The following is a 21,257-nucleotide window of genomic DNA, read 5'->3' as shown; positions in this document are numbered from 1 at the left end:
CAGTATCAAACACACCTTATTTAAATAAAACTACCTAATATTATATGTGTAATATATCTGTAAAAAAAAAAACTTTTTTTAATTTTTTTTTTTAATTTTTATTTTAATTTTAACTGATTTTATTGAACCAAAAAACCTTTGCAATTTGCTTTTCTATGTAGTAACAATTAATAGCTTTAAAATGGTACACCAAACAAAAACTGCTCTTGGTGAGTGTGCATATGAATACAGACTGTTATAAAAATGATGGCACCAACGGTCCACAATGGAAAAGATGCATTTATAGCATCACATCACCACTTTCTCGTGGATTGCACACAAAAATGCTCAAGTGAAATACACATTTATAGGTCCAAATGTTGAGCTCCTGTGAATGAAGCTCAAAGTGAAAACTTCATGTCATCCAAGTTTTTTCTCTGTGCATTTCTGTCAGTGTCATAGAGAGAGAACTGGAAAAGACTGGAGCATCATCCACCAGAGAAAACTGTTTATGTTATACATAATTTTAGGATCACTAACAAAAACAAAACAAAACAAATGAGCTCAAGGGTCATAAAAGGTCATTTAATGTCTGTTACAGTGCTGCCAAATGACCCACATGACAAAGTGATTTCAAACATAATCTTTTTCATTTATTTATTTATTTATTTTTAAATAAACGAGAAACAAAGTAAAATAAAGTAATGCCGTTTCAGGGCACATCACACTGGCCATTCATTCACCGAGGCTTGGCATGATATCCGTCAGCCCAGGCAGCAGAGAGGACCAGGCTGAGTTCACTCTGCGCCCAGAGCAGCCAGAGTGAGATCAGTCCAAGTGGAGCAGGACGTCGTCCGCTCTCTCTCTCTCTCTCTGTCTCTCTGTCTCTCTCTCGCTGCCAGTTTCCCAATGGATACCCAGTCTGACTTCCCGGCCGAGCGCAGGATCGGACCATGAACAACACCACCGGCTCGACGGAGGAACATCTCGCACGCCGGGCCGTCACGGGCTGCGTCCTAGCGCTGCTCATCGTCTGGACGCTCTTGGGCAACTTGACGGTGTGCGCCGCCGTTTTCCGCTACCGGCACCTGCGCGCCAAAGTGACCAACGTCTTCATCGCGTCGCTGGCTCTTTCCGACCTCCTCGTGGCCTTGCTGGTCATGCCCTGGAAAGCCGTGGCTGAGGTGGTCGGCTTCTGGCCGTTCGGCGGCTTCTGCGAGACGTGGCTGGCCTGCGACATCATGTGCTCCACGGCGTCCATCCTCAATCTGTGCGTCATCAGCCTGGACAGGTACTGGGCCATCTCCAGCCCGTTCCGCTACGAGAGGAGCATGAACCGGAGGCTTGCTTGCGTCATGGTCGGCGCCACTTGGACCGTGTCCGCGGTCATCTCCTTCGTGCCCGTGCAGCTGAGGTGGCACCGCTCCGAGGCGGACCGCGCGCACGTCGCGTGGCGCTGCGACTCGAGCCTGAGCCGCACCTACGCCATCTCGTCGTCGGTCATCAGCTTCTACATCCCGGTGGCCATCATGATCGTCACCTACACCCGCATATACCGCATCGCACAGACGCAGATCCGGGTGATCGCCTCCCTGGAGCGGGCGGCCGAGCGCGCGCAGAGCTCGCGCTCGGACCGGGACTCAAGCCACTTTTGTAGCACGTGCGCAGAAATGGGCGCCGACTCTCAGCCGCACTCGAGGCAGTCTGCCTTCTGCCCGCAAAGGGAACTCAGGATCTCCATCAGGAAGGAGACCAAAGTGCTCAAGACCCTGAGCGTCATCATGGGTGTGTTTGTCTGCTGCTGGCTGCCCTTCTTTGTCCTCAACTGCGCTCTGCCCTTCTGTCCAGGACCGGAGGAGCCAGAGGTCCGGCCAGGTCCGTACTGCGTCAGCGAGAAGACCTTCGATGTGTTCGTGTGGATCGGCTGGATCAACTCGTCCCTCAACCCGGTCATCTACGCGTTCAACGCGGACTTCAGGGAGGCCTTCGTGCGCCTGCTGCGCCGGACGGGCGGGGGAGGCTGCGCCGAGACGGCGGCGGGCGCGGCGGTGGCGAGCAACGAGGCGGCGGGACAGGTGAGGCAGGACGGCCCGCTGGACCTAAGGCTGAGCGCCGTGAGGACCAGGGGCAGCGAGGACAGCGGCAACACCACGGTGACCGTGATGCACCACAGGGGGGCGACGAGGTCGGAGCAGGCGACGGACACCGAGGAGGCGAGCGACCGGGACAGACTGACGCACATACCTGTTTGAGCGAGACCGCTTCCAGGAGATGCTCGGTTTCCGGGTGAAAGGAGACGAATGCGGTCATTTCGGGGACCAAGCGCGCAAAGAAAATGTGACCGAGTGATGACAGTGAATATGTTCACTGTGCCTGAGACAGTTTAAGCGAAATATGAGACGGTTGATAATATATTTTTCTTTGGGATTGTTTTTGATGGACATGGATATTGTGATAGCTTTAAGGCAGCTGTTTTATTGTTAGGTATTTTGACAGAAAAAATATATTTTTTATACTTCGGCTTCCTCCAACAGTCCAAAAACATGCATGTGAGGTAGATTGGGAACTCTAACTTGTATGTAGTGAGTGTGAAAGGTTGTATGTTTGTCTTTCTATATGGCCCTGCGACGAACTGGTGGACTTGTCCAGGGTGTAACCCTGCCTGCGCCTCTTGACAGCTGGAATAGGGTCCAGCAGACCCACGCAACTCTGTGTGCAGGGGTAAGCAGTAATAGAGGATGGATGGATGGGTTCATATATATATTTTTAATTTTACATTTTCAAATGAGCCCATATCTGCACTTTATCCTAAATTGTTTGTCTAGGCAAACAACACATGGGCCAAATTCCCGCAGGTTTTAATATGGATTTTTACACTGTTGGATACTTTTGCTTTGCTTACAGCAAATTAAGCAGCCAGAAAAATTTCACCTTTTCAGGGGCTGTCAAAATCACTGCAAGCACTGAGGATGGATATTTTTGCTCTGAGCTGTTCTTTCAGGCCCCAGCAAACAACAGAGACATGAGAGGTCAGGATGTCCACGAATGTGTAGAAATGGGATTATGTAACTAGCTCACATTAGCACCGTCAGCTGTGCATCTCTGTGAATGCACGGTGCACTCAGTTCCCCCCCTCTTCCGCTACCCCTGGAAGAAACAAACATGAATAATTTGTAAAGGTTGTTCCTGTGAAAGATGCCCCGGCCGGGTGAGAACACAAAGGCTTTTACGCTGACAACCCTCAAAAACACCAGATGCTGTTTGGGCAGCGGGGCTGATGCAGTTGGAGCAGCCGCCATCTCCTGACCTGCTGTATGGTGAACTTTCTTAAAACTACTAAAAAATAATTAATGTCTTTGCTAAATATAAACTTTGACTTTGAGGTTACTCAAGGAGCCAAAAGCCTTAAAAGAGCCGATTTCATCTTGCCAGGCATTTTTTTTGTTGCTGTTTGCCATTGTTGTAACAACCTTCAGAGGGTAGTATCACTTTTGTATTGAATTAAATTAGGAAAAGGCATTTAAAAAAAAAAAGAAAAAATCAAAGTCTTTGAACCAAATTGTCTACTTAAAGACTGACATTAGTGCTAAGATGGGGCTGTTATTCACCAAGTTTGTTTTGTAAGTTAAAAAATATAATTGTTTTATTTGTTGTAATACTCCTATCTCTTGATAGCCAAGCTTTATTAGGGATACGTATTATAATCAGGGGTTATTGACCATCCTGGTTGTTTATTTAAAAATATTTAGATTTTGTTTTGATTTTTACTATGCCAACATGTTCTGTTTTAAAAGACATACTACATACTACAGCAAATAGTTTTCTCGGTTTATACTTATATGTTAGGCTAAATTTAACTAGATTCAGGTTACTGTTATAATGTTGATGACACATGATGTTACATTATTGATTACAAGTATTTTTTTTAAAGTATGGTAAACACTGTAGTGAATGCAGCAGCTGCAGTGTTGCTGCATATTTGTGCAGCTTTTAGACTCTGTTAACTCGTCTATCCCACTGTTAATATTGAATAATGTAGGTGTGAAAAGAAAAAAACCAGGGGGAAGAGTGTGAAGCCTTATGGTGTTTAAGAAGTAATGGGCGTGTAACCTACATACAGCTGTATGCTTCTCCGGCTGTCTGTATAAACTGTCACCATACCAAAGATGTTAAATAAAACAAAACTCATGCACAATTTGAAAAATTGCTTCTCACATTTAGCGAGGCTGCAGCATTGAGTGAGATTAAGTATAACTAGTTCGTCAAAGATATGTTTGAGTTGTTCATTTGCAGGCTATATTAAAACACTTTATAGCCAAGTTTATGTTTTCTAACATAAATTTACTCTCCCATCAAAACAACAGAAAATACTTTGTACTGGAAATGGAAAAAAAATAGAATGATCAAAATTCCTTTTCATTCATTCACCCGACCATCCAACCATCCACCCGTTACTCGTAATTCACATACAACCAAAATTGGTCCAGTTTCTACAAACAAATTATTTAGTATACCTATAATTTTTCCATCAAAATGGTATGCAAATATAATATTCTTCTATGGATTACTGGTATTGATTGCAGAGAAGCAAAGTACATTTTAACAGAGTAGTTTCATTATTCCATGCAATATATATCCTTCTTCCAGTATTTTTGCATATAATGATTCCGTAATGATAGTAATGTGAAATTGTATGTTATATGTACATTTTTTGATCACTTCCTTGACATAGAATAACAATATAAACAACCACTGATTTTGGAAGACTTCCATTAGAAGAGGGGAAAAGTAGTCAAAACTAAAACAGGAAATCGAAAAGAAATTACCAGAACAAGTGGTGAAGATGTGAAATGTGTTACGTAAACAATTTCAACCTTTTACAAACATCAGCCTGCTACCATCATGTTGCGTATCTAAAATTGGTGTTTTGGGATTACAGAATGGATTAACTGTGTTCATTCTCGTGTGTCATGTGTGAGATTTCAACTCACTTTTTGCCCTTTGACCTTCTTGCCACATGATCACAGTTGCACAAAAACCACTCATCCATGTGATGCTGCACGCAAAAGAGATCTGGAAAACAAGTGAAGGCATTTATGTTTTACATTTGACCTGAAAGCAGACATTATTCCACATGACAGCACATTATGAACTGCTTAAGGAGACAACTAAGTTCTGACAGTTTTACTTCTTCACTTCACTTCCCAGTTCATCCCCTGTGGGCAAGCCAAGACAGTGACAGTGAGTGGGGCCGCTCTGAAGTGTTGACATTATGGAACTTCGAGGAGGAGGGAAAACACATGTGAAAGTCACAAGCGTCCATAAAATAAGCTGTGATAAGATGTGAATATGTCCTGCTGACAGCCACATGTGCGGTGCAGCTGTGCAAGCCCAGCTGGCTGCCACATCACATTTACGCTGCGGCGTAAAGCGCTTAAATTATTAGAGGTTATCTCTGTCTGTCTAAATCCCTAAAATGGATCAGACAGAAACATGTAAACAGAAAACTGCAGTCATGTTATAAATCTTACTTTTCTGAAATGTCCTTCTAAATGGCAAAAAGAAAGTAAAATCTAGGGGAAAGAAAAGATGTTACTTTAGTGTATTGTCTAGGACACCGCTGCGTCTGTCTGAGGTGCCAAGAATAGTGGGATCTATTGGAATGACTTGAAGTAAAAAGTACATATGTGTGTCTTTAGTTACATAATGTTATGAAAAAGAAATGTGTTCCGTTTTTTCATTAGCTAATATTATGCATGATATTGACATGAAGTGCTTGTAAGATGATAAAATTAGAATAATTTCCTTTTCATGCATATTGCCAGTAGCGGTCAGGTGAAATAATCTCTTTAGGCTTTTGCACCCTGGAATCCATCATTATATGTTTTTGATTCTTGTACTCGCCGGTGAAGATTATTTTTTTGAAAATCAAAGCCCTCACTTACCATGCTGCCCTCTAGTGGAGCTTCCTTCCAGTCTTGGACAGCAGGCCAAAGACTTAGAGGAGCAATTTAACACTAATAAAAAAAAACAACTTGTGTTTTTGCATTTCATCTACACAATAACATACGTTCACATGCACAACTGAATGTGTACTGCTTTAACCACTGGGCAAACAAGGATCCAATAGAGCCATCACTATTTCGTGGACAATTTCCCCACTTTCTCGTTAGTCCACCAAGTAGTTCAATTTGCAGATCCCACCAGAAGATGGCGGTATTACACAATATATGACACAAACATCATTTGACCGACACTATAAAAATGCTTTGATCATCGCCACTTGAACGATCAATCGAAATTAAAATGCGAACGATCGAAACCATGGGCTTGACAGTGCAGTCCATTACTCAGCATATTGACGAGAACGCAGGGCTGAGCTACAAAGCAATTTTCGGATGGGCATCCCTTCCAGTGTTACAGCCTCATAAAATTGCATGAATAATACATCTAGGCTCAATGACACCATAATATATGGAGGACGCCACACGGGAAACGGAGGTATAATTAATAGTTTGGATGCTGGGTAAAAAAAAAAAAGAGAAGAAAATTGTTTCCCAAAAGTAATGAACCAAAAAAAGAGGTTCAAAGTCAGGGCAAAAAGACCGAAAGAGAGGTAAGCATTGGGCTAGCTAAAGTTGGGTGCCGTCACACTCTGCACCTCCCTCACTAGCTAAGAAAAAAACACAACAGAAATACCAGTTGTCTCCAACTTAAAACAACAAACCAAGACAAGAAAAACAAACAAGAAATAACGGTTCTTTGTTCAAAAAGGAAAAAACAGCTAATCTTCCTCCGCTCCTTCCACCCCAGACTAGCAGCATGCAGCCTCCCTGCTCTTCCTCTTCCTCTTCAGCCCCCACCTGATCGCTAATTGACCACTGGTCTTTGGAGGAGAGCGAAAGTGTGGGAACAACCAATACAGTACCTTGGCACACATCCAGTCAGACTGCCTCAGAATCTCCTAGTGCTCGCTTGTCAAACTGTTTCTAGGTTTTCATGTACCAGCTCATTCTTAGATTTTAATCTTTATATGGGGAGTAAGTTCATGCAAGTTTTCAATTTACGTGAACTTTATCCACTGAAATATTACGCTGTGAATTATTTCATTTCATTTCTGTAAATATAGAGGTGTTTTATATCTGTCATATTCTATATCTTATTCTTAACTTATTTTGTGAGCTATATTTCTATTGCATGTATATTTATTTTATGTGCTATATTTCTATCACATATATAGTTATATTTGGCCCTGCGATGAATTGGCGACTTATCCAGGCTTCACCCTGCCTTCGCCCTATGACAGCTGGGATAGGCTCCAGCAGACCCCTGTGACCCTGAGCTCGGAAGAAGCGGGTATGGAAAATGGATGGATAAATGGATGGATGGATGGATATAGTTGTATTTTTTCATTTCTTTCTCCCCTGTGTGAGAGCCGAAAGACTCCTCAAAATTTTGTTATGCTTGTATAATGGCAATAAAATATCTTGAATCTTGAATGTGCCAGCTGTACGCTAACCTCTTTACTCTGACCATGTGCGATACTTTATTGATGAACCGAGGCTTGGGGCTTTTATTGTGCTATTTTCTTTCATCCAAAGATTCATGATCACACCCAATAACCCCTTGATAGGAGTTCAGGGAGGTCACAGACAGTCACAGAGAAAGCTGGAGAAATACATTTTTTGAAGATATTAGATAATCTCAGAGAGAGGCTGGATTCAAAGCAGTCTGTGCTGAAGAAGACCAACTGCGAATGCAGAACTGTGATGTAGTCTGATAGTGGAAGCAGCCCTTTGAGGATCTTCTGAACCCTGCCATCTCAGAGGTCTCTGATTAGTTTAGATGCCAGAGTTTCAGTTGGGTGATTTTTTTTTCCCTCTTCGTCGCTAAAGACTTTGGGAATTGTTGCTCCGCCATGGCTCACACGTCTTTGCAGTGTTATGTCGAGGTCTGGGACAATGCCAGTGTAGCGAGGAAGAACAATACCTTCGCCCTGGACAGGTAATACAGTGGAGCAGCTCTTTACCCTCTCGTGCCTGCAGGGGGCAGCCTCGGCGTTTGAACGTTCGGACCAGACGTACTTGAGAATTCGGTGAAGGCTTACGATGTTCCTCAGGGGGTTCAGAAGAGGATGATGCAGGAATGAGGGCAGTGGGTCTGGCGTAATGGACCATTACAGGCTCAGCACAAAGTCAAGTATGTTGTCTGTTGCTGTTGAACTTTGCCAAGGCGGCCTTCTGCCTTGGATTGTGTTTTTAATATTCCACGGGCAAGGTCTTGAGGTACAGCCAACGCTAGGAATGTGCCTGATTTCTCAGAACAGGCACAAAACAGGCACAAAACAGGCCTTGATGCAGAACTAAAGTGGTTCGGGCGTATACGATCAGGACGTCTCTGCGATCTTCGACTTAGAAATCTCACGGGCACATCTATGTGGAGCACGGCCTCGGGGTAGGCCCAGGTCTCAGTGGAGGGATTACTCATCCCGGCTGGCCTGGGAGAACTTTGGTGTCTCTCAGGAGGAGCTGGACAGTGTTGCTGATGAGAAAGAAGCCTGAAACACCCTGTTGAGTTTTCAATCTGACCTTGAATGAGTGGGAGAAAAAGGATCGGTAACGATAGACAATTACAATGGCTAAATACTAATACACATTCAAATACTTAAATAGAATTACAGATTTCCTTCTCAACCTTATAACTGAATGTATTTATGGCTTTGGGATAATTATTTCTGGTACATATTTCACTGTTTGCATGATTCAATGCAATCCTATATAACCTCTCTGTCATGCTTTGCGTGGCACCAAAGATTTTGTTTTGTTTTTATTAATGTGAGATAAATCTAAGGAGAAAACACTATATTGTTCCGCTGAAACATTGCAATTTACCTGTCCCTGGATGAACACAGATTTACCTTAGTGAAGACATATATATATATATATATATATATATAAAAAAAAATTGGATGGCATTTTGGGGATGTTGTAAATTTTTAGATAATTCATAGATTTTTGGGGAAAGGCCTAATTTTCCAAATTTATGTTTAGCTCACGAGTGGGAATAGCGGCAGGGCAGTGCTTATGGGATTAAACATAGATAATCCTCTGTGTTTGTTGTTGTTATAAAAGTGAATGCCTGGCTTGTGGAGATAAATGGTTCAAAATAAAAGTTTTGGGTTTCGTATTCTTTTTAGGCGATTAAAAAAAAAAAAAAATCAAAGGTAAGAAGTGTGAGGTAAATATTGTGTTTAATAAACAAACATCAGTCAGGGAACTGACATTAGTCTGGGGATGGAGAAGAGAGGGCATATAAAGCACAATGCACATGTGTAAAGGTGTGGGGACATATTTATCTGTTACACAAGGTGCCCCGGTACAGTAGGAGCAGGAAGTTCTATTTAACATACAGATCAGGATCCAAGTCTACGGTACAAAAACTTAGCAGCAACATGTTAACGTCAGAGAGACCGAGGGGCTAGCAAAGTAGTTTCATTTAGAAAAAAGTCACAGTATTCTTTAAGCATAAATTTGTTAAAAAGGTAAAAACAGTTCTAAGCATCCTCTAGGGTCAATGCTACTCACAAGATTTGTGTGTGAAATACATTGGTAGGGAAATTATCTATACATTTATACTCTAATATAAAGATCTTCTGGTAATGGCACAGTACAAACTCTCAGGAAACGCGACAAAAATATACAATGTCTTCACGTCACATTTGCAGATTAAAATGTAACTAAAGTCTCTGGCAAGCACAATAGTTTCAGTGATCAAGGAAGGAACAAAACAAAACAACTTCTCTTCAAGCAAAATAAAGGACACAATTTTGTTAGTTTCGCTATCTTGACAGATTATGCGTTTTTTTAATACAAAAATAAGGACAAATATAAATTAATATATATTAAAAGAATCAGATTGATACATAGGGGTTCTACTGAATAAGTACAGGTATTTATGATACAATAAATACTTGTTGTTCATGACACGGGGTAGATACGCAAAGAGTAGTGTATTTAACCTGGAAGGAAATATGTATGGGATCTACAGGAGAGTGCATTTCTATGTGTGTGTATGTGTATGTGTGTTTATTTGTTACCCAGTCGTAGATGTAAAAAAAAGAAAAAAAAGAAAAAAGAAATACCAGAAGCTGTGTGTAGGATCCTGTAAATCCACTTCATTCGCAGGATCGAAAGGATTTGATGCGTCGTGGCTACTGCACTCAGTCTCCCAAGCCGCCGTGAACTCCTCCAAGTGGTGAGTTTGTGTTACTACCAGTAAAGGTTACTTCCCTAAAACACACAACTCACAGACAGGAAGCAGGAAGTTGCGCAGGGAGGTGGGCGAGTCGTCGGTGACCGGGAAGTCCTCTGCAGGAAGCGACAGTGCGGCGCACCGTCGGGAGTCATCATGATCAACGAAAAACAAAAAAATAAGCAAAGAAAAAGTCAACTCGTGTTCGTGTGTCTGTTTTTTTGTCTTTTTCTCCACTTCATAATAAAAAATAAGTCTGTTTTTTTGTACTTTACTATACATTTCGAACATCCCACCGAGGAAGCATCAATCATCAGTCCATCACTGACAAAAAAGGAAACTCTAATTTAGTTGTTTCTCTTGTTTTCAAGGGTTATTTGAAAAGCAGGGGTGGTAGCTGGGTTGTGGAGGGAGCGATTGGCCCCATGGATAACTGGGACGGAAGGGTGGGAACACAGAACATATCTGAGAGGGAGAGAATCTGCAGAGGGTGGGTTGTCTCTCGGCTTTTCTTTTTTGTTTTGTTTTTATGAGGAACACTTTGTACAGCCACACTTGACCACTTTCTCCACCTCCTGAACAAAAGAGGAGCCGTCAGTGCACTGGAAGGTATATTTCCTGCGTTTGCTGCGGAGGGGGGTGCAGCAGGTGCCCTGTCCTTCTGTTCCCCCCGGGCAGCTGCCCCGACACTCTAGACGGGAGACCTTCTCCTGGGTTTGGCACGCCGCGTAGCCTTGCTGTCTCTGGTAGAAATCTCGGACCCGTTCCCCTCGGCAGGCCACCTCTGTGGGCGTGAGCAGGGGAACAGAGGGGTTAGAAACAATCCCCACTCTCAGCTGCTCAGTTGAAGCCACAAGACTGCGAGGACAGCGTGGAGCTCAGGGGGGGAAAATAACACAACACTATGTCAACTTATCACAGAATGTAGACTGAAAAAACCCCAAAGGAAAAAGTTACAATGGGCAACGCGTTCTAGGTTTAGAGCCGAAGTTAAAGTCCCAAGGTGTTCGATTTAAATGGATCTGTTGACATGAAATGGAATAGAAAATGCATTTGTATGCTTTTGCTTGAATAAAATAAGCATTTATATTTTCATTCAGAGAATGTCCACTTTTTCTGCGTCCCAAGGCACCTTTTCAAGAGATTAATAATCGCAATGGGATTAGTCAGGGTTAAAAAAAAGATGCACTTGTTAGGAGACAGCCATACTGTACCACCACATCTCTACAGCAGCACACAACGTGGATATGTTTAGGGTTTTGTGATTTTCCCCTCACACCACAGCTGGTAAACTGCTCACTGCGCTTTCTTTCCAACTTATACCATCCTGCTGAAATTTTGAAGGTCCTGTATTGTACCCATCCGCTTCCCACCCATTCTGATCTTTATATTTTTTATCCGGTAATTGAGCTTCAAAGATTTCAATGCTTATTTAAAATATAGGATTTAATTAATATTTGTATTAATTGAATCTTTATTTGCACATATACTTGCATTGAGACACAAGGTCTCATTCTCAGCAGAGACATGCCCCAGAAAAAGGTCCCCAGAAAAAGATACTTATCCCTCTGCACGTATTGTTTGAAAAAAATCAAGTAAAATAAGGGACCTTTACAGGAGAAAAAATGCAGTGAGACTTCTGACATTTAAAGAGATGGTTTTTAAAGTTCAGTTGCTTTTATATTTGTAGGATTAAAGGGAAAACGCTTTGCAGTATGGCATTTGTAGTGGGTTGTAATTGTGTAGTTGATGTTTTAGATTTGTGTCTGACATCCTCACTTAAAGTAATCTGATTTTTAAAAAAATCTCTAAATGTTACATTTTTGGATAATTTGTTGTGATTTTTGATGTGATGAACTGGAAAGAAAGTTGATGGATGTGTTCATGATGAATGATTAAAAAAAATGTAAAAAACTTGGCGAGAAAAAAGTGGAAAACAGTGAGTGAGCAGGCGGTCTCACCTGAGTAATCCCCTGCGAGGGGTTAAGAGGAAGCTCAGGAGATTCTAAGTTAAAAAAGCAGTTAGAAGTTGTTAGAAGTGTTAATGCAGACATTTGAAGTACTGTTAGAAACAACATGCTGACAACATACAGCGACGCAGGGAAGATTAAAAAAGCCTGCCGTTTCTTAATATTAGTATTCAGCCCTGGATCTACACATTAGGCCACATAGACAAAGTGAAGAGAGTAATTAATCATTACAGCAACAAAAAGTAGTGCAAAAGAGAAGGAAAATTACATGTTATGAACAGTTGGATTATTTACAGTTATCTACATCATGCTGACATAAACAAATGTTTTATTGCACCTTTTTGAAATGTCAAGTGGTTAAAGCGCCACTAGTTGAGTCTTTTTTTCTCACCTCTGTCACATGACTCTCCTGTGTATCCGCTGAAGCACTCACAATAGGCCTTGCCGAGGCCCGACACTCGACACTTCCCGTGTTTGCAGCGGAACAGGCTGCAGGGGTTGGCGGCGTCCTGGTCCTGCTCGTCGCACAGGACGCCGGAGAAGCCGGGCTGGCAGCGGCAGGAGTAGGAGTAGGAGTTGATGGGAAGGCAGGTTCCATGAATGCACCTGAGGGGAGGAGCGTTGAGGCGAATGAAGAAACCACAAAAACAAAAAACCCACACGGCGAGACGCGGAACGGCGCTCACTTGTTTCCGTCGCAGGCGTTGTTGACCTGCTGGTCACACAGCGCCCCCGTCCAGCCGGGGTGGCAGGTGCAGGTGAAGCCGCGATGGCCCGTCGGGTGGCAGTCGCCCTGAACGCAGGCCCCCCTCTGGCAGGGCTGGCAGCCTGGCTCCACCCCCTGGCCCAGCCACTGTCTGCTGGTGCTCTGTGCTGTGGCGGGGCCCACTGTCCCGGGCGGCCTCAGTCCAGCCGCCAGGTCCTGCAGCTTCCCGTTGATGTACAGGTTGCGCAGGCAGCCGTGGAAGCTGGTGCCGTTCCGTCCTCCGGAGCCGTGCTGCAGGGAGGAGAGGCCGCCCGTGGCCGAGGCGCGTTCCGGCATACCTGGTAGGGGAGGCAGAGGGAGAAGAATAGCGGTGAGGACAATCAAAATGTCAAAACGTGAGCGTTTCTCAACTGGTGGGTCACGACCTAAAGGTAGGTCGCAGAGCTGTTTTGATTGGGTCGCAACTTCTTGAGCAGTTTCTCTTTTTTTTATTTCAAAATGTATGTGTTTATGGAGAAAATGTTTTTCAGGACATACAATTCAATACTACAATTTCAATATTTATTCATGAGACACAAAGTGTGCTAGTGTTTTTTATTTATGTAGAATAAATTTAAGTGCTGTGAAATAAATTTGGGACGCGACTTCATGATAAGGAAAAAAACGTGGGTCCTTAGACCCCACCAGTTGAGAACCACTGTAATGCAGTACCTCACAATTGCATCAAGTGTCCAAAAACCTTTTTCCACCACTGTATACTATGTACAGTGTATGAATGCCAAACCAATGACGTCAGACAGCTGGAAGGACACGTGTCCTCTGTCAGAGAGTTCTTCCACTCATCCATTTGAAAATCCACCAACCCAGAATGAAACACACACACACACACTGAGACTGGATCCTCACCTCCCAGGTAAAGTGGGGAGTCTATGTTGAGCGTGGACTGCTTGCTGATGGAGTTGATGGACTTTGGCGTCCCGCCATCGATGGAGAGAGACAATGTCTGGTCTGACGCCACCAACTCCACAGCGTGGAAGCTCCCGTCGTTCACCGTCTCCACGCTGCGAGGGGCGGAGAACAGAGGGGGAGTCAGACTACGGCCACTCATCCATCGAGACACAAGACCTCCGGCTGCAGGTACCTGTAGATGGCTGACGGAGGGTAGGAGCCTGTGTCGTAGCTGACTCGGAGGCGACCCCTGTACAGCTCCATGGCGATGTGATCATTGTCCCCCTTGTACAGCAACACCCCACTGTCCTCGTCCGTGGCAATCTGAAAACACAGCGGGATGTTTGTATGATCTCTGCTCAGTCTGAGGCAAGAAATTACAGCAAGGACGCAACAGCTTTTCCTGGAAAGCAGAAAAAACAAACTGCTTCATGCCAAGAGCGACAGATATTCTCCATCCAACAGTTGTTTTTTAAAAACAGTGTTCATTCTGTGCAGACAGTGCATGTTAAAAAAGGCCTGTCTCTCCACAGTGCATAGATTTGTTTATGAATGATGACTTTGTGTTAGGTAAAGTTTTGTGAAACAGACGGTAATTTCATGATTGTAAATTAATACTTAATTAATTTGATGTTGTTAATTAATATCATTCAATTTTACCAGAAATGCTTTGTCAAGCACTTTGAATTTAACTTGACATGGACACCATGTCTGACAAACAATACTGATTGCAAAATATAAAGTTGTTAAGCTGCAAAAGCCTCAGGGAAGGGACAGAAAGCGCCACCTGCAGGCTGATGTTGGTCTCTGGCGAGAGGAGGTCGGGGGGCAGCTGCAGGTACGACTCGCGGCTCACAAAGTTGACGGAGACGAGCGTCTCGCAGCGATCGCCCTCGTAGCCGTGCAGACACTGGCAGCGGGGGTCCGTACCGACCACCACGCACTGCGCCCCGTTCAGGCACTCGTGGTTGTCGCACGGGCTGGTGCGAGGGAGCACCATGGGCGGAGAGAACTCGCAGAACAGCCCGCTGGAAGACACAGGAGTGAACTTTGAGGCATTATGCACAGTAGCGATACGTTGGACAGACAGACAGACAGACAGATAGATAGATTGGTCAGAGGCCCCTACCTGTATCCCTCAGGACAGACACAAGTGTATCCGTTGATGGCGTCGATGCACTGACCCCCGTTCTGACACTTGTTTTCCTCACAGTCGTTATAGTCTGACTCACAGTGCTCACCAACGTAGCCTGGCGTGCACTCACATCTGTAACACACACACACACACACACACACAGTTTTCAGGGCTTTTATTTTGGCTGCCTGCAGGCAAGATAAAATCGAAGGAGAATGCAAGCAATTTGTGTCTGTCACAAATCACCTTGAAGGTCCTCAAATGACATAGCACAAATGGAGTCAAACACAATCATCAAGTAAAATCATGAATGTAAAGCCAAATAAACATTGTACAAATATTATGTGCCGTGTGTGTCTTTTTGTTGTTGTTCTAGATTTGGCATTGTGAGGACCGGAACATATTTTGGACCAGCAACATATTGCCTATTACCAGGTTTTTCTACTAGCATTCAATTCTTAATACAAAGGCTGAAGTTTAGAGGTGTGAATTGAAGTGAGGGTTGTGCAAAAGAATAAAAATGATGGAAAGGATGGATGATGGAAATACTGTGTGTGTCTGACGACGGGGGGAAGGGAGGGGAGGCAGCGGGGGGGGGGGGGGGGGGGGCGGTACATGTAACTCACTTGTATCCCTGGGGGGTCAAAATGCACTTTGAGTCATGCTGACATGGGTTCAACTCTGGGGCACAGAAGTCCAGTTTTTCTTCACACAGTTCCCCTGGGAAAACAGACACACGCACAGAAACATTCACTCAATGCATCAAACTATTGTAAGAGGAAGAAAACAGCAGTTAAAGACAGACAGATATTTCAAAGGTTCTTCTCTCTGTCTCATTGTGCCTCCTGTCTAATTTTAAGAGAGCATCACTGTGTGTAGACGCGGCGCTGCTCGTAACTTCACCACAGGTTTTGCACGCACCCGCACTCGCACACCGACGACAGATGGCTCATTCCCAGCCAGGGCTGCAGTGTGGTCTGATAAATGATCGCACCCCTGCGACTACTCCTGATGGTATTCCTGTATTATTCCAACATTCCTGAAACTCCAAACTGATGAGTCTCTGGGGAATAAAAATAATACCTCTGGCAGCCTCTGGTCTACTCTTGGTGCTAATTGCAAGGCTTTGTGCATTACTTCATTCTTTAAGATTGTGTGTGTGTGTGTTTTTTTTTAGGAAATAATTTTCATTTCTTTTGTCCTCCTTGAGTTGACGAGCATACATGACGATGGCTTCAAGAGAGTGCGGTCACAGCTGTTACTGGTCAAAGTGGTGCGTGGTACTGAAAATCGGGTGACTTTTTTGTTTCCATGTCGAGTGTCCAGTCGTTGACTGTGTAAAACGTTCAGTGTGTCAGAGGAGGTTGGTGAAGTGTAGTAAAAATAGATTAAAGGTCTCTTGAGTTGTTAAAATGCGTATTTTCTGCCTTGTTCCACATTTAAATGCAATAGTAGCAAATATTGATGTATTGAATATTAACTTCCTGTTCTTTTGTTTGCAAGTTTGCAAAGTTTTTATGGCTTAGACAAAAACACAATTTGAACATATCTAACCATGAATTTGTACAAGGAAGTATTAGTCATTAAAGCAACATTTCACAAACAAAACTCTTAAACCACTACTTTGATTTACTCCACAATTAGAAGAAATAGTGCGTGGCATCGTTTCTGAAGTAACTCTCTCCAAACATGCATTTTAGGATTTTTCTTTTTCTTGAATTAAAGCTTAAAAAAGAAAAAACTATTTTATTTTTCAGATATTTCAGATGTGCTCCTTCAAAGGATATACAAGATGTGTAATCTTTTATATTACAATATGGTTTATCCCGTCATTAGTGTCATAGTAACGTAAATGCATAAAGCAGCAAGGGGGGCAAATTACAGTTAAAACATTCAATGACATGCACTGCTGACACGGAGCTCGGCTGCATACAGGATGTTCAATCACTGGTGCTGAATATCAAATGTCTGGGAAGACTGGAGAGAGCGCAGGAAATGAGGGAAGGATGGAAGGGTGGAAGAAGCAGAGAGGGACAGCGGGGACAGAGAGAAGAACAGACTAACCTCTCTCCACCTCATTGGTAGCAGCTGCAACCGCAGGAAAAAAACAAAACGACACAAAGGCCAAGAAAAAAACAGACGACAGATGATAGAAAGCAGAGCGAGACAAGGAAAAAAAAACAGACACGAGACAGCGAGACACAGAGAAGGAAAGAGAACAGCGCCACAGAGGTTAGCAGTCAGAGATGATTAGCACAGTGCAAAAGCAGACACACAAGTAGCAACAAAGCAGTGTTATTTAGACGCAAATACGGTTTGTCTGCTGTCTATTCTTTATATTGAGAAGTTTATTTTTTCCTCCTTACACTCAGCTACATGTTGACATGAAAACTCTGCAGCTTTAACCCGTTTTGAGTGGTTGTTTCCCTGTTCAACACCAAGGGGGCAATTTTGAATTTGCCAGAAGCTATTTTCCGTCTGAAATAATGAAAAACATGCATCGCATTTCAAGGATCATGATGACAAACAATCAAAAGAAAAAGAAAAATGATGTTGACTTGCAATTGCAGAAATTTGGGGGACTGCCTTGTTAACTTTTGTTAACAACAGTGGAGAAAAATAGTTTGGCAAATCCTTCAGACTTTTTGTCTGTATCTTGTACAACGACCACAGAAATGTTTAGGATGGAGACTTTTTTGACTGAAGTAACCGGACAAACCTTTAGTTTTTTCAGACCAGAACAGAGTGTAGCTAGGATGCTAAAGCCCATTCGCATAAGAGGTTAGCTGTATTATACAGCAGTGTCGCAATGTTAGCTACTTATTCACTGCAGTGAATAATATAACAAAAAAATAAAGAGAAATTCCCTGAGTTGTTTTAATGTTCCTCTTTAAATGTGAAAATGCCATACAGCTCTGGTAAAACTGATGCTAACGCAACCTTGAAGCTAATCTCTTTTAGCAGAAGCAACTCTTTACGACTTGTAGTCGCTTCTTCTTTCTCGTCTTCTTCTTTGTTTTTGTTTTTTATAGCAGCTTGGGACAGTAGCCTTGGTCTCGACTTCACTTCTATTTGATGTGGAGGAATCAGAATGGCTATGGCACCCAAATGGAACCTTGAATTATTGAAATGAATGAAAAAAACTGTCGGAGTTCAGCAGGAGATTTCAGAGTGGGAATGGGAGCAATCGAGCTACGGCGGAAGGTTTGGGAGGGGGAGCAAAAAGGAGACGGTGAGAGTTGTACCTGTGTACTCGGGAGAACACATGCAGGTGTAGTTGTTGATTCCGTCGACACAGGTGGAATTGTTCTCGCAGTCGTTGTCCTCGCAGTCGTCGATGTTGATCTCACATTCGTCGCCTTCGAAACCCTCCGGACACACACACCTGAAGATCACACACAAGTGTACAAGCATATAAGCAGGGAAAAAAGCAACACTAATTCTCTAACACACTCTCTTTGCCCATGCAAGCCAAACATACACACACATACTATCCATGCATGCAGCCAACAACAGCAGTGTCAGCTCTATCTCCACATTCCCTGTAGAGACTCATTATGCTGTTAATGTGAGCGTGCCTCAACTCTCTAACTTCTGCTCAGGTTTATTACGGTATGCACACATTCCCTGCACATTATAGGCTTAATAAAGAGCACTTGTGCAGCGAACACTCCACCAAATTAATATCTCATTATATAGTCAACGGCTGATGTTTTTTTCTTTCATGAATATTCCACCACTGCAGCGGTGCAGGACCACAAGAAAACAGATAAAGAAGTGGAACTGATGACACAGAGGAACGGACGGTGCGGAAAAGTGAGACAAGTAAAAATGAGGACAAGGGCGAGGGACAGGGAGGTCATCCGAGGAAGGAAACTGTCCACGTGGGACGTTGAAGACTGCTCGCAGGGCGCAGACAGGCACTTTCTTATCTGATGTTCGTACTTAACAGCCTTATAAAATGAAAAAAGAGTCCCGCAGCACGGCTGCCCGGTACTGGAACAGGCTGAGGACACATCTGCTCCCTGAGGCCTTTTTACCTTCTGCGCGGTAATTACCACCTGTCATTAGCAGCACCGCGCCACCCTTGATGGAGTGAATGCAGGGAGATCCACAGACCGCAAGCTATGTTCAAAAATTAGTTTTCCTCTTCTGTCATCCTACATGCATCTAATTTTCATTCCAAAAAAACCCCAACACATTTCTTACATAAATTGCAATATTCCAGCTGTTGTATTGAGACTAAAGGGAGCAAAAATGCCTTTTAGTCCTCAGGCAAGTGGGGGAGACATTGCAGGCCTTGTGGCAATTTGAAATAAAAAGTGCCCTCTAACCACTTAGCATTACACCTACACAACCCTCATGGAGTTTCCCAGAGGACAAGCTATTAGCATACTTTGTGAAATCCTCTATCCCATTATTAGGCTTTTACACATGGGTAGGATGTTAGTAATATTTCTAATGATCTGCTGTACCAAAAGTTGCTCCCGTCTCCCTCCTTCAGGTGGCAGGTGCCTCCGTTCTGGCAGGGGTTGCTGATGCAGGCATGAATTGGCTCCTCACAGTTCTGCCCCTATAAAGGCAAACACAAACACAACAAAAGCATTTTTTGTGGTGATCAAAAGCTGTTGTTTGCATCTATGTTTTTTTTTTTTTTTTTTTCTTTTTAGACATACAGTAATTTAGGTACAGTCTATATTTGTGATTTGTACTTTACAATTTGTTTTAGCCCTAATCAAAGTAAAAGAAGGTTTTTCAAAATCTCAAAAAATGTTGTCATTTATTAACAAAATGTGTCTCTGAGAAAATGTATTTGTGTGTGTGTGTGATTGTGTTAGTGTACCTTGAATCCATAGGGGCAGGTGCAGCGATAGTAGTTCACCGGGTCATTGGAGCAGGTGCCGTCGTTCTTGCAGGGGTTGGAGAGGCAGGGCTCACACTTCGCCTGGATATTTATATCTACTGGACCTGAGAGCAGCAACAATCACACGCACACACACACGCACGCACACACGCACACACACACACACACACACACACACACACACACACACACACACACACACACACACACACACACACCAACGCACACACCAACGCACACACACGTAATTTTATCTTGCTCTGCTTGTAGTTGAGAAGAGTGAACTAGACTACCAAGCTGACATGCAGACATTATCATGAGGGTTCTTCACAAATTTGACTGACGAAAGAGAATTCTAATGCATTCTATTAACCTTTATAAACTGCGAATTAAGCAGTGTTCGGTATTATAAATTCATTTCTGTTGCAGCATCATTAAAAATTCTAAAGTCTACAAGAATTCCACAAAGACATCAAAACAAAACGTCCATTTCTGGAAGACACAACGCTGGTGAGGACATGAGGAGTGAACATGAGGAGAAGCGCTTCACTCAGAGGATGAGGGTAAACCAGGCTGGGGGCGTGTCTCAAGGAGAGAGGACTGACGGGGAGGAAGTGGGATATGATTGGCTACTTTACCTGGCACCAGAAAACCACAAGGCCCCAGGACTTCTACAGTGCGTCAGTTAGGTTAGGTTAAAGATAGATTTTAGTAATGTGATCACAGCAAAGGTGAAAGAATCAAGTTTAAAGGTCAACATCGGCAGTGTTTTCGAGTTCTCCAGAAGTCACGTACATGCCTGTGAGCATGTGGGATTTAGACTTTACCAAAGATTAAATGACTGAGACAATGTCATCGCTGTCCTGTGAAAAGCACACGTGTTCCTATTCAAGTCTGACTGGGAAAACGTTTTTCCATTGTGTCATTTTCCAACAAGCTTTTGTATATATTGTGTTCTTTTCCTACAGGGTGAGGTTTATCTTTTCCTGAACCTTTTTCCATAAGGGGAAAGATGAACCTCACAAGAATAAAAAGTTAAACACAAGTGTTTAGTTTCCAATTGAAGTTTACACACACGGCGGTTGGTCAGGACAGAGATGATTTCAGCACGGCAACTTGTGGTCTCCTCTGGGAGTCCTCGTCAAGCATGTGTAATATCAGATGGAAGCATGTGTGTGTGTGTTTGTGGAACATAAATGTATTTCAGTTGGTGTAGCTCATATACATATATATTTATAAGTGCAGGCACCAGGACTGACAGTGTTCTGTGTGTGTGTGCGTGTGCGTGTGTATCTGTGTCAGTGTGTGTTTACCTGTGCAGGTGAACTTCTTGGAGGGCGTGGTCAGCAGCAGCTTGTCCGCCATGTCACCCGGCCCAGCGCAGCGGGCGATGCCGGGCTCCTT

The 21,257-nt window shown here is 43.4% G+C and overlaps 2 protein-coding genes across 4 annotated transcripts in view; one reads left to right on the top strand and one right to left on the bottom strand.

Annotated features, from left to right (window-relative positions):
- The first annotated feature begins 718 nt into the window (after window positions 1–718).
- On the top strand, window positions 719–2,344 carry LOC142890920 (D(1) dopamine receptor-like). Its single transcript, XM_076030254.1, has one exon. The coding sequence runs from the start codon at window positions 933–935 to the stop codon at window positions 2,229–2,231; it is 1,299 nt and encodes a 432-aa protein (XP_075886369.1). The 5' UTR covers window positions 719–932; the 3' UTR covers window positions 2,232–2,344.
- Window positions 2,345–9,212: 6,868 nt separating this feature from the next.
- slit2 (slit homolog 2 (Drosophila)) overlaps window positions 9,213–21,257 on the bottom strand; it is an 83,819-nt gene continuing 71,774 nt past the window's right edge. For all 3 annotated transcript variants that reach the window (XM_076030209.1, XM_076030200.1, XM_076030218.1), the window contains 12 exons: window positions 21,167–21,257; window positions 19,833–19,957; window positions 19,465–19,562; window positions 18,235–18,374; window positions 15,616–15,709; window positions 14,984–15,121; window positions 14,642–14,882; window positions 14,048–14,178; window positions 13,813–13,967; window positions 12,887–13,244; window positions 12,592–12,806; window positions 9,213–11,014 (listed from right to left, as the gene is read on the bottom strand). The exon at window positions 21,167–21,257 is cut by the window's right edge and continues 73 nt beyond it. In XM_076030209.1, the coding sequence (XP_075886324.1) occupies window positions 10,758–11,014; window positions 12,592–12,806; window positions 12,887–13,244; window positions 13,813–13,967; window positions 14,048–14,178; window positions 14,642–14,882; window positions 14,984–15,121; window positions 15,616–15,709; window positions 18,235–18,374; window positions 19,465–19,562; window positions 19,833–19,957; window positions 21,167–21,257 (2,043 nt within the window). In that variant the 3' untranslated portion in view covers window positions 9,213–10,757. The remainder of the gene's footprint in view (window positions 11,015–12,591; window positions 12,807–12,886; window positions 13,245–13,812; window positions 13,968–14,047; window positions 14,179–14,641; window positions 14,883–14,983; window positions 15,122–15,615; window positions 15,710–18,234; window positions 18,375–19,464; window positions 19,563–19,832; window positions 19,958–21,166) is intronic.

The sequence above is a fragment of the Nelusetta ayraudi genome, unplaced genomic scaffold (assembly GCF_046127955.1).
Source record: "Nelusetta ayraudi isolate G7.1 ecotype Tasmania unplaced genomic scaffold, CSIRO-AGI_Nayr_v1 ptg000004l, whole genome shotgun sequence".
NCBI lineage: Eukaryota > Metazoa > Chordata > Actinopteri > Tetraodontiformes > Monacanthidae > Nelusetta > Nelusetta ayraudi.
This window is presented reverse-complemented; position numbering and strand designations above follow the sequence as displayed.

Bases quoted from the DNA above. Each gene is read 5' to 3' on its own strand.
- LOC142890920 (XM_076030254.1), top strand. From the start codon at position 933: ATGAACAACACCACCGGCTCGACGGAGGAACATCTCGCACGCCGGGCC.